The sequence below is a fragment of the Myotis myotis genome, unplaced genomic scaffold, assembly GCF_014108235.1.
Source record: "Myotis myotis isolate mMyoMyo1 unplaced genomic scaffold, mMyoMyo1.p scaffold_m19_p_3, whole genome shotgun sequence".
NCBI lineage: Eukaryota > Metazoa > Chordata > Mammalia > Chiroptera > Vespertilionidae > Myotis > Myotis myotis.
The window spans coordinates 205,773,597-205,786,540 of record NW_023416335.1 but is presented as its reverse complement, the minus strand read 5'-3'; the positions used below and the strand labels follow the sequence as shown (position 1 = coordinate 205,786,540).

The 12,944-nt window shown below is 58.2% G+C and overlaps 1 protein-coding gene across 1 annotated transcript in view; it reads left to right on the top strand.

Moving 5' to 3' along the window:
* The window catches only part of MYH9 (myosin heavy chain 9), a 92,884-nt gene that overhangs the window by 65,192 nt on the left and 14,748 nt on the right, over positions 1 to 12,944 (top strand). Inside the window, exons 15-23 of the mRNA XM_036299190.1 lie at positions 950 to 1,064; positions 3,039 to 3,232; positions 3,511 to 3,632; positions 4,386 to 4,455; positions 5,184 to 5,344; positions 6,108 to 6,216; positions 6,616 to 6,747; positions 7,161 to 7,367; positions 7,853 to 7,990. Of these exons, the coding sequence (XP_036155083.1) occupies positions 950 to 1,064; positions 3,039 to 3,232; positions 3,511 to 3,632; positions 4,386 to 4,455; positions 5,184 to 5,344; positions 6,108 to 6,216; positions 6,616 to 6,747; positions 7,161 to 7,367; positions 7,853 to 7,990 (1,248 nt within the window). The remainder of the gene's footprint in view (positions 1 to 949; positions 1,065 to 3,038; positions 3,233 to 3,510; positions 3,633 to 4,385; positions 4,456 to 5,183; positions 5,345 to 6,107; positions 6,217 to 6,615; positions 6,748 to 7,160; positions 7,368 to 7,852; positions 7,991 to 12,944) is intronic.

Genomic DNA, 12,944 nt, shown 5'->3' with positions numbered 1-12,944 from the left:
CCATTAAAAAAACAAAAACACTGTTTCCGCAGTTTCTAAGGTGATGCCCGAGCCTGCACCTCTACTTCCGCCTGTTAGAAATGCACGGGCAGTGACCACACGGGGAGGCTTTTGTTGAGCGTTGTTTATAATGCAAAAACCAGGGCACACCCGAACCCCATTGGGGGGGTCTGAACGATGATGAAACTGGCCGTGCGCATCCACCCCTGGGCACCTGGGCTGTGCCGCAGCAGCTAAGAGGACCAGCAGGCTGGCTGTGCGCAGGTGGCCAGGGCACTGGCCTGGGGTTGGTCATCTCCCAGGACATAACTCTGCTCCTAGAAAAAAAGAAGCCACATTACCATGTCGTTGACAGTAGTGCACGTGACCACCAGCCAGAGCACAGCAGTCAGCCCTGGGCTGTGGTGTGGGCTGGACAGAGGGGGCCAGGGCGGCCTGCTGCTCTGCTCTTACTGTTCTGGGATCTTTGCAATGAAGATACAACATGTTGTATTTTTAAGACATATTTCAGAAAAGATAAGAATACATGCTCATTAGAGAAAACTTGGACATCCTGAAAATACAAAAAGCAAAAATGTCCTATCACTAAAAAGTAATGTTAAACATTTTGGTATATGCTTTTCTAGGATATTTCTTTATTGTCATATTACCTAAAAATGAAATAAAAAAAACCCACCCAGAATATTCTCTTGTGTAGCTGCAGCATAGTTTTCTTAGTCTGGTTGGCTGGGTAATTGCGTTGTTTTAAATTGCTTGCTGTCTGTGTAACACCTCAGGAAACATCTTTCTTGCTGGTCCCTTGCCCTTGTCACTCATCATTTCCTTCTTAGGGAGAGAAACCCGGGCCAAGGGGTGTTCATGTGTTTTAACTTTCCCACACATGTCCTCCGAGAGGCTGTGGTGTCACGCCCCCAGAGCAGCCTGTGACTCAGGACTCTGGCTCTTGCAGGTGGATTACAAAGCCGACGAGTGGCTGATGAAGAACATGGACCCCCTGAACGACAACATCGCCACGCTCCTGCACCAGTCCTCGGACAAGTTCGTCTCGGAGCTGTGGAAGGATGGTATGCCCTTTGCCCCCACCCCGTCTCCCTGTGGCTCTCCCCACCTTTGCAGTGGCTGAGCCACAAAACAAGGGGCGCGTCTCCACCTGACAGAGTCTGAGGGGGGGATTGTAGTTCCCATGACAGTGTCTCTTTGAGCCGAAGGGCTGAGGCTGCCCTTGAGTGCCCTTGAATGTGCTGCATAGCCACTTCCTCTCAGGGCTTTGCTGTCCGCAGGCAAGCCACAGCGCTTTCCACGTGTGGGAAGTCACAGGTGGCCCAAAGCCCGGCCACGCAGGTTCCTGTCCGCACCTCCCTGCGCTGCCGCCTCTTCTGGGTAGACTGGTGGCTTGGAGCTGTGCTTTCTCACGGTCCTGTCGGTCTCTCCTCCTTCTGCCTGGGTTTTGCTTTAACCTCTCTGTTGCAGAGATGCAGAGCACTCAGAGAGCCTATTTCTATCAACGCTTTCCCATTCTCCACGTAGAACCAGGTGACTGGCCACCCGAGTGGCGGCCCTTGTGTGTGGTGCATCCAGGGCTGTGGCAAATGCTTCTGCTGCGTCGTCCTGCCTGTTGGCTGTCCTGCCTGACTGCCCCGCCCTGGTCTGCCCGGCCTTGTGGGAAGGCTTCTCCCATCGCAGGCCCCTGGGAGAGAACTAGCCAAATCAGGAGACCTCACGTTACAGATCTTAAAGGACAAAACTTTGTTTAAAAACCCATATGCTCTTCAGAGCTCCACTTGGCTGGCGTTTGAAGGTGGCGTCTTACTGCTTGAACGGCTCAGGGGTCTCAGCATGAGGTGTAGGTGTGAAGCTGCCTGTGCATGTGCCTCTGAAATAAAATGGCATCTGTGTGTTCCTTCACCAAAAACTCCACAAGCCCCCACACCTGCCTTCAGGGGGCAGCACAGGCCCACAGGAAGCCAGTTATTATGGTGCATATTTGATCTTCCTCTGGGCAAGCTGAGTGGCCCTGGGTGTAGAAGGTCAAAAATGTCTCCCATTTTAATTGGTTCATCAGGACCATCCTCACTCCTGGCTTCTGTCTTTTGAGTTTCTGTCCTCCTTGCTGTCTTCAAATAAATAATCGAGATCTGGCCATAAAGGAGTAGGGAACAGACTGTCACAGAATTCGTAACCTTTGCATCTTGCAGCGGACGGCTTCCGGTTTAACATTGGCTCTTGCTTAAACCTGACCTTAGGTCGCTGGCTGCTTTGGGTTCGTTTGTTGTTTTGTTTATGCCGTGGAGGAAGCAGTTCATTTCATCGCTTCTGCGCATGAGTCACGGTGACAAGGGCAGCTCCTCAGAGGGTTGGTGCAGATGATAAAGACCCTTGAGCTTGGAGACAGAGCAAGTCGCAGTGTGAGGAATCTGGAGTGGAACGGGCGCAGTTGGCTGTGGTTCTGTGGAGGACTCCACTTCGGACGCCACCACGCAGCGCTAGGTCCCGGGTTTAGAGAGCGCTGCCTGGGCGGTCCCCGATGGCGAACCATGAGTGTTGAGTGCTGAGTGCTGTAGATGAGGGCACGTAGCTCTGGGGCCCCACCTGCCTCCCAGGCCCGTGCTCAGGTGAAGGGCAATGGAATTCAGGGTACTGATTTTTTTCCCAACATGACCATAGGACTACAGGATCCTGTAAGACAAGTTTTCACACACCCAGAGCCAGGGAGGGAGAGCTAGGCTCACTGTTCCAAACACATGGCGAGCTTTATTGTGTCTCTGGGAATAGCTGCTCCAGTGGGCTGAGGATAAGCGATGTGGACAGAGCTATGGCTGCTGCCCAGGAGAGACCAATCTCGGCGGCTTTCAGCCCTTCCCCCTTTCCTGCTTCCTGCTCATGAGGTCAAGTGTGCTCCTCACTGGGGATGACTGTGGACTAAGCAGAAAGACTCCTGCTGTTCTGTAGTCTCACGTCTTTTTCTGTCCAGATGTCTGTCTCTTTCCTGCCCTGCAGGGACCGCTGGGCACTCACGTGCTTTTGTGTGCTCTCTGTAGTGGACCGCATCATCGGCCTGGACCAGGTGGCCGGCATGTCAGAGACGGCGCTGCCCGGGGCCTTCAAGACACGGAAGGGCATGTTCCGCACCGTGGGGCAGCTCTACAAGGAGCAGCTGGCCAAGCTGATGGCCACACTGAGGAACACCAACCCCAACTTCGTCCGCTGCATCATCCCCAACCACGAGAAGAAGGTGCGGGCGTCCCGCCCTGGTCTGTCTCTCCAGCAGCAGTGGTTCCTCCCTCACAGCACTCGGGGCTCCCAGGGGGTGGGCTGCACTTGAAGTTGCATTGCCGCCTGGTGGCGCCGTCTTGTAGCCTCTCCAGGACTTGCATCGTGTAACTTAGCATCAAAGCCCGTGGATTGCTGGGACTCCTGAGGCTTTGGCCCTGTTGAGTCAGAGGGGACCCCCACCCTTCGCCGTGAGTTCCTAGGCACCGCAGCAAGACCACACGCATGTGTTTTCTCTAGTCTGGCAAACTGGATCCCCATCTGGTGCTGGACCAGCTGCGCTGCAACGGGGTTCTCGAGGGCATTCGGATCTGCCGCCAGGGCTTCCCCAACCGTGTGGTCTTCCAGGAGTTCCGGCAGAGGTGAGTGGGGCCCGCAGGCCTCCCGGCAGGGCCTTCCAGCAAGGAAGCCTCTTCCTCGGCCACCGAGCGCCGAGGTCTGGCCAGCTCCTCACACGCTCCTTCTCTGCTCCACCCTCTACATCAAAAAGGATTTCCCTGCTTTTCTTACGAAAGTAATCTTGTTGGCTTTCACGCCTAACCACTGCGGGGCCTGGCACTGTTTGCTCCAGTTAGAGGCGCTGTGCAATTTACAGAGATCAGCCAGACTTGGGCATTAAAGGAACATTAGGACACGGAAGTCATAGAACACTGCAGCTTCTTGTCATGTGTGCGGAGAGGCGCGTTAATGACACCGTCCTGTTTGCCTAGTGACTGTGTTTAGTGACAGTTGCTATCATGACCAGCCCTCTATTTCTTGGACCATCCTGTGTATTGGCAGTGCCCAGCAGCATGTCAGGAAGAGATGAGTCGCCGTCTAGGTTTATAGACGTGGAGACCGGGCAGTTAGCAACCAGAAAGTCCAACCGAAAGCTCACCTTTGAGTGAGTTAAATAGTCCACCGTGAGTTTTTGTTCACATGCCGGGAAACGCCAAGGCTTCCTGTGCCATCAGCCTAAGGAAGGGCAGGGTGGTGTTTTCCAGATGTCTTCTTTCCTTGAAACGTGGAAGGAACTCTATGTCTGCCGCACTGTTGGGGTGGCCCTCTCTCACGGACATTCCAGGCCACTCGCATTGAACGGGGATGAATGACCCGGCTTCTCTTCTCTTCCTTAGATACGAAATCCTGACTCCCAATTCCATCCCTAAGGGCTTCATGGATGGGAAGCAGGCGTGTGTGCTCATGGTGAGTTGAGCTCCCTTTGCTTGCAAGGACCTTTGGCTGGTGCGCGCCCACATGGCTAGTGCCCGTCTGACTGGGGGGGAGGGGGTGCCCTGTGGGGTCAGGTGACACCCATACTCCATTGGCCATCCGATGCTCCAGGTCCCGTTCTTCATTCCCTTCTCTAATTCCCACAGCTCTACTGTGAGGAAGGTATTATTATTTATTCTGTTGTTAGCTCTTTTTTTTTTTTTTAAATTAAAGCATCCCCATTCTATAGCTTAGGAGACGTGAGCTCATAGAGGGTAAGGCCGAGGATCACCTCCTGTTAAACCTGGGCCTGGCCTGTTCTGGAGTGTGTTCATCTCCGTGACCGCGATGCTGGTGCCTGGTTGGAGGGTGGCAGCCTGGGCTTCTGAAGAGCATGACTGTAGTACACAGAGGCGGGGGAGGAGGAAGAGAGGACTTCACATTCCCTTTAAAGCTGAGGTTCTGTGTTTTCCTCAAGTCTGACTTGCAGCCCTGCCCATGCTGGAACCCACATGCCCCTCTTCCTAGCATCCCCTGAGCCCCAGGATAAGCAGCGAAGCAGAAGCTCCAGGACTGACCCTATCTTACCCCTCCCTCCACACACACACACACACACACACACACACACACACACACACTCCCCCCCCGAGGCAGGATCTCAGCATTCACTGATTGAGGGCTCCGGGTGGCACGCACTACATGGCCTGCTCTCCCCTGTCTAGATCAAAGCCTTGGAGCTGGACAGCAACCTGTACCGCATCGGCCAGAGCAAGGTCTTCTTCCGGGCCGGCGTCCTGGCCCACCTGGAGGAGGAGAGGGACCTGAAGATCACTGACGTCATCATCGGGTTCCAGGCCTGCTGCAGGGGCTACCTGGCCAGAAAGTGAGTTCCAGAGACACCCAGGAGGAGGGAGGTCATAGCCTGCCCAGTCCCCTAGCCTGCCCTGCACTCGGCCCTTCGAACCCTCCTGGCCTGGGAGCCCTAATGCCAGTCAGGTGTCTGCCTAAGGGAGGCCCAGGTGGCTCTCCCTGATCCCCTGCTTCCTGGATTTCCGCCTGATGTTTAAAGTGACCAGGTTGACAGGTGGTGAGTGTGCTTGGATTTCCCTGCCGGGAAGGCTCCCGCTCACTGGTATTTCTTGCTGTGTCCCTTGTGTGGGGATGACACCTGGAGCCTGGCTGTCCCCAGAGCACTCCGAGTTTCCAGGGGAGGAGGCTGCCCTTGGGGCTCACCTGCTGCAGGACATTGGTCTCCTGAGCCCAGGGCCATAGGTTGCAGCCTAAGCTCCGAGTGCTGGGAGCCAGAGCCTTTGCTCATCCAGAAGCCCCGCTAGTGGCTGTCTTGAGGGTGAGAAGATGGTTAGTAGGTCGACTGAATGACCAGCGATCACGCTTGGCTTGGGTCTGCGGTTAGTGCACAAGCTCTTCCACCTCATGAAGGAGGGTGGGCCTGTGACCCAGGTCCTTGCCACCCTCTGCAAGGTCACCCATAGGACTCAACTCCAAGGCCAACCTCTTTCTCTTTCTGTCCTGAGGTGCCCAGGCAGCTTCATCCCTCCGGAGAAGCTTCTGGGAGCAAGATCAGGACTGACAGGTTAGAGGTCTGTCCCCTGCCCTGAGGTGCTGACTGTGCCCCTCGCCCACAGGGCCTTTGCCAAGCGGCAGCAGCAGCTGACGGCCATGAAGGTCCTGCAGAGGAACTGCGCTGCCTACCTCAAGCTGCGGAACTGGCAGTGGTGGCGGCTCTTCACCAAGGTAGGTCCTGGACGGGCCTCCCGTTGGGGCTCATGCCCTGAGGCGCTTTGCTTTTGCCTCCCCCATGCCTGGCAGCATGACTCCAGGGTGGCCCTGCCCATGGGGTCCAGGGCATGTGAGCTGTGGTGCTTGTCCGGTGTGGATGGCCATGGCCTGCTGACAGGCCGGCCTAGAGTGGCTCACACAGCAGCTTCCACGATGGAAAGCCCACCTGCCACGGCCACACGTGTCTTGGGCACTGCCCTCCCACCAAATTGGTTTCCAGAAAGATTGCCCCTGTGTGTACCCACAGCGTGCCTGGTTACCCCTCACATTTCTGTGGGTGAGGGGATAGCCTCATGGCTGTTGTCCGGACAGACGTCTTCAGCTGAGCATGTCTGTCTCCATCTCCTCTCCTAGGTCAAGCCGCTGCTGCAGGTCAGCCGCCAGGAGGAGGAGATGATGGCCAAGGAGGAGGAGCTGGTGAAGGTCCGAGAGAAGCAGCTGGCTGCGGAGAACAGGCTCACGGAGATGGAGACCCTGCAGTCCCAGGTGAGTGTCTGTGGACCCGCTCAGACAGTGCAGCTGGTCCCAGTGCTGCCATCTGCTGGCCCTCTGCAGGAGAGGCATGTTCAAGGAGATGTTTCCCTAGGAAACGGTCGATCTCTCTGTAGACTTCATTCAGGGTTATGTGATGTAGAGGGGCTGCCCAATGGGATGGAAAGCTCATGAGTGTTGGGTTTGAGGCCCAGCTGCAGCACTTAATCTTGGTGTGCAGCTCCTGTCATAGCGGTAAAGGATGGAGGACATGATAGTTAGAAAGTGGCTGGGAACTTAGCACTTCCAAGATGGAAACTGCTATTGTCAGCACGGTCCTCCCTCTGGAAGCCTGAGCTAGGGAACGTCTGCCCTGGAGCGGCTTGAGCAGGCTGAAGGAACTTGCATTCTGCACATGTTGTTTGCAGCTCATGGCAGAGAAGTTGCAGCTGCAGGAGCAGCTGCAGGCTGAAACGGAGCTGTGTGCCGAAGCCGAAGAGCTCCGGGCCCGCCTGACGGCCAAGAAGCAGGAGCTGGAGGAGATTTGCCATGACCTGGAGGCCAGGGTGGAGGAGGAGGAGGAGCGCTGCCAGCACCTGCAGGCGGAGAAGAAGAAAATGCAGCAAAACATCCAGGTAACCCAGCTCTGCCCCCTCTGGACACCAGGCACGGGGAGGAGGGGACGGTGCCGTGAGGAGCAGTGACGCGGATACTGGAGAGAACACAGAAATGGAAGTGCCATGGTGGGCCGATCCTCCCCTTTTGTCAACTTGGGACAGTCTTTGAGGGGCTTTCTCTTTGGGGCAGTTTCTCAAATGTGTGTCTCAGCTCTCCATGTGCCGCCCAACTGAGCACAAAGTCAGTTTTATTTCCCGGCCCAGTTCCGCGCCGGCCGCTCTGAGGAGCAGAGGGCGATCTGCTCTGCTCTCTGCCACGTCCTCACAGCGGGGAGCTTGCCAAGGGAAGCACCTCAGAACAAGCGACCCCATGACTGGACCAGGCTTCTTGTCTGCATGCCCCAGTCTTAACTGTGTGACCCCACGTGTGGGTGGGCCACGTCTCAGCCACCCCACGGGGCTTGTGTGGCCCACCCTCCTCACGCCCCTCGGCTTTGTGACAGGAGCTGGAGGAGCAGCTGGAGGAGGAGGAGAGCGCCCGCCAGAAGCTGCAGCTGGAGAAGGTGACCACCGAGGCCAAGCTGAAGAAGCTGGAGGAAGACCAGATCATCCTGGAAGACCAGAACTGCAAGCTGGCCAAGGTGAGGCCTCGCGTGCGGGACGCGGGCTGTGGAGGGCGGGCCAGGCCCAGGCCACAGCCTCCCCTCCCCTCTGCTGTCTGCAGCACTGCGGCGTCTGCTCAGGAGCAGATTCTTCCTGTGCCCCCTCGTGGGTGCCCCCGGCCCCCGGGTGCCAGGGTCATATTTGAAGGGATGGTTCCCAAGGGACAGGTTTGACATTTCTTCTCAGAAAAGCTCCTCATAAGCTCCTGACTTGGTAGAGCTGAACCATCGGCGTGGCATTGCACCTTAGTCTCCAGTGCGGTCTGGGCCCCTCGGTGGCCTGGCATTGAGGTGTGAGTGCTTCTCCGTAGCCTTCTCCGGGGGGAACTGTTTCTTTTGAGAACCAAGTTGGGTCCCTGACCGCTGATGAGCAGATCGAAGCTGGAGAGCGAGCTAAAGGAGAAGGAGGGGCACGGTCAGAATGCCCTCCTCATCCCGAGGGCTGGGGGGAGTCAGAGTGGCAGGATGCCTGCCCGCAGCTCTGACACAGGGGCCAGCTGCTCGTGCTGAGTGACGGCCTGTATCTATTACGGCGGCTGTGCTGTTGTGGGGAGACCCTACGGAGATCAGGACTCCAGGGGTGGCCACACCATGGATCCATGAGGGGAGCAGCCTAGGGCACTTTGGGACATAAGGAGGTGGGAGGTCATAGCCCGCCCAGTGGACAGGCACAAGGCCTGGAGAAGGTGGTGCCTGAATTCCCTCACCCTGCCGCCCGGAAACCTTGCTTACCTGGGCCCAAAGGGAAAATCCAAGAAGAGCTTGGGTACCCACATTTGTCAATCAAGGAAGCTTATCCGGCTCTTTAAAGGGAGGTAGTGACCTTACAAAGTGACCCCTTTGATCCAGGGAGTCCTAATGAGTGGAATGTTTAAGTCCTTGTCCTTCCATTCAGTCCTAAACTTCTGGACGAGGCATACTTTGAAGAGACCTAGTGTCTGTGCTCAGCCAACACTAAGCTCTGACCACCCTCACACACTGCGCACCCTCACACACACTGCACCTCCTCACACACTGCACCTCCTCACACACTGCGCACCCTCACACACTGCGCACCCTCACACACTGCGCACCGTCACGCACACTGCACCTCCTCACACACTGCACATCCTCACACACTGCACCTCCTCACACACACTGCACCTCCTCACACTGCACCTCATCACACATTGCACCTCCTCACACACTGCGCACCCTCACACACACTGCGCACCCTCACACCACGGCGCACCCTCACACACACTGCACCTCCTCACACACTGCACCCTCTTCACACACTGCGCACCCCCTCACACACTGCGCACCCTCACACACTGCGCACCCTCACACACTGCGCACCGTCACGCACACTGCACCTCCTCACACACTGCACCTCCTCACACACACTGCACCTCCTCACACTGCACCTCATCACACATTGCACCTCCTCACACACACTGCGCACCCTCACAATCATTGCGCACCCTCACGCACACTGCGCACGCTCACGCACACTGCGCACCTCACTGCGCACCGTCACGCACACTGCACCTCCTCACACACTGCACCTCCTCACACACACTGCACCTCCTCACACTGCACCTCATCACACATTGCACCTCCTCACACACACTGCGCACCCTCACACACATTGCGCACCCTCATGCACACTGCGCACGCTCACGCACACTGCGCACCCTCACGCACACTGCACCTCCTCACACACTGCACCTCCTCACACACACTGCGCACCCTCACACACACTGCACCTCCTCACACACTGCACCTCCTCACACACTGCGCACCCTCACACACTGCGCACCCTCACACACTGCGCACCCTCACGCACACTGCACCTCCTCACACACTGCACCTCCTCACACACACTGCACCTCCTCACACACTGCGCACCCTCACACACTGCGCACCCTCACGCACACTGCACCTCCTCACACACTGCACCTCCTCACACACTGCGCACCCTCACACACTGCGCACCCTCACACACTGCGCACCCTCACACACACTGCGCACCCGCACACACTGCGCACCGTCACGCACACTGCACCTCCTCACACACTGCGCACCCTCACACACTGCGCACCCTCACACACTGCGCACCCTCACACACTGCGCACCCTCACACACACTGCGCACCCTCACACACTGCGCACCGTCACGCACACTGCACCTCCTCACACACTGCACCTCATCTCACACTGCACCTCATCACACACTGCACACCCTCACACACACTGCACCTCCTCACACACACTGCACACCCTCACACACACTGCACACCCTCACACACTGCGCACGCTCACGCACACTGCGCACCCTCACGCACACTGCACCTCCTCACACACTGCACCTCCTCACACACACTGCGCACCCTCACACACACTGCGCACCCTCACACACTGCGCACCCTCACGCACACTGCACCTCCTCACACACTGTGCACCCTCACACACTGCGCACCCTCACGCACACTGCACCTCCTCACACACACTGCGCACCCTCACACACTGGGCACCCTCACACACTGCGCACCCTCACACACTGCGCACCCTCACACACTGCGCACCCTCACACACACTGCGCACCATCACACACTGCGCACCCTCACGCACACTGCACCTCCTCACACACTGCGCACCCTCACACACTGCGCACCCTCACGCACACTGCACCTCCTCACACACTACACCTCCTCACACACACTGCGCACCCTCACACACACTGCGCACCCTCACACACTGCGCACCCTCACGCACACTGCACCTCCTCACACACTGCACCTCCTCACACACTGCGCACCCTCACACACTGCGCACCCTCACACACACTGCGCACCCGCACACACTGCGCACCGTCACGCACACTGCACCTCCTCACACACTGCGCACCCTCACACACTGCGCACCCTCACACACTGCGCACCCGCACACACTGCGCACCGTCACGCACACTGCACCTCCTCACACACTGCACCACCTCACACACACTGCACCTCATCTCACACTGCACCTCATCACACACTGCACACCCTCACACACACTGCACCTCCTCACACACACTGCACACCCTCACACACACTGCGCACCCTCACACACTGCGCACGCTCACGCACACTGCGCACCCTCACGCACACTGCACCTCCTCACACACTGCACCTCCTCACACACACTGCGCACCCTCACACACACTGCGCACCCTCACACACTGCGCACCCTCACGCACACTGCACCTCCTCACACACTGCGCACCCTCACACACTGTGCACCCTCACGCACACTTCACCTCCTCACACACTGCGCACCCTCACACACTGCGCACCCTCACGCACACTGCACCTCCTCACACACTGCGCACCCTCACACACTGCGCACCCTCACGCACACTGCACCTCCTCACACACTACACCTCCACACACACACTGCGCACCCTCAAACACACTGCGCACCCTCACACACTGCTCACCCTCACACACTGCGCACCCTCACGCACTGCGCACCCTCACACACTGCGCACCCTCACACACTGCGCACCCTCACGCACACTGCGCACCCTCACACACTGCGCACCCTCACGCACACTGCACCTCCTCACGCATACTGCACCCCCTCACGCACACTGCACCTCCTCACACACACTGCACACTCCCACACACTGCACACCCCCACACACACTGCACACCCCCACGCACACTGCGCACCCTCACGCACACTGCACCTCCTCACACACTGCGCACCCTCACACACTTCACCTCCTCACACACTGCGCACCCTCACACACTGCGCACCCTCACACACTGCGCACCCTCACACACTGCGCACCCTCACGCACACTGCACCTCCTCACGCACACTGCACCTCCTCACACACTGCGCACCCTCACACACTGTGCACCCTCACACACTGCGCACCCTCACGCACACTGCACCTCCTCACACACTGCACCTCCTCACACACACTGCGCACCCTCACACTGCACCCCATCACACACTGCGCACCCTCACACACACTGCACCTCCTCACACACTGCACCTCCTCAAACACACTGCATCTCCTCACACTGCACCTCATCACCCACTGCACACCCTCACACACTGCACCTCCTCACACACACTGCGCACCCTCACACACACTGCACCTCCTAACACACTGCACCTCCTCACACACTGCGCATCCTCACACACTGCGCACCCTCACACACTGCGCACCCTCACACACTGCGCACCCTCACACACTGTACCTCCTCACACACTGCACCTCCTCACACACACTGCACACCCTCACACACACTGCGCACCCTCACACACACTGCGCACCCTCACGCACTGCGCACCCTCACGCACTGCGCACCCTCACGCACTGCGCACCCTCACGCACACTGCGCACCCTCACGCACACTGCACCTCCTCACACACTGCACCTCCTCACACACACTGCACCTCCTCACACTGCACCTCATCACACACTGCGCACCCTCACACACACTGCGCACCCTCACACACACTGCACACTCCCACACACACTGCACACCCCCACACACACTGCACACCTCCTCACACACACTGCGCACCCTCACACACACTGCACCTCCTCACACACTGCACCTCCTCACACACTGCGCATCCTCACACACTGCGCACCCTCACACACTGCGCACCCTCACACACTGCGCACCCTCACACACTGCACCTCCTCACACACACTGCGCACCCTCACACACACTGCGCACCCTCACACACACTGCGCACCCTCACGCACTGCGCACCCTCACGCACTGCGCACCCTCACGCACTGCGCACCCTCACGCACACTGCGCACCCTCACGCACACTGCACCTCCTCACACACTGCACCTCCTCACACACACTGCACCTCCTCACACTGCACCTCATCACACACTGCGCACCCTCACACACACTGCGCACCCTCACACACACT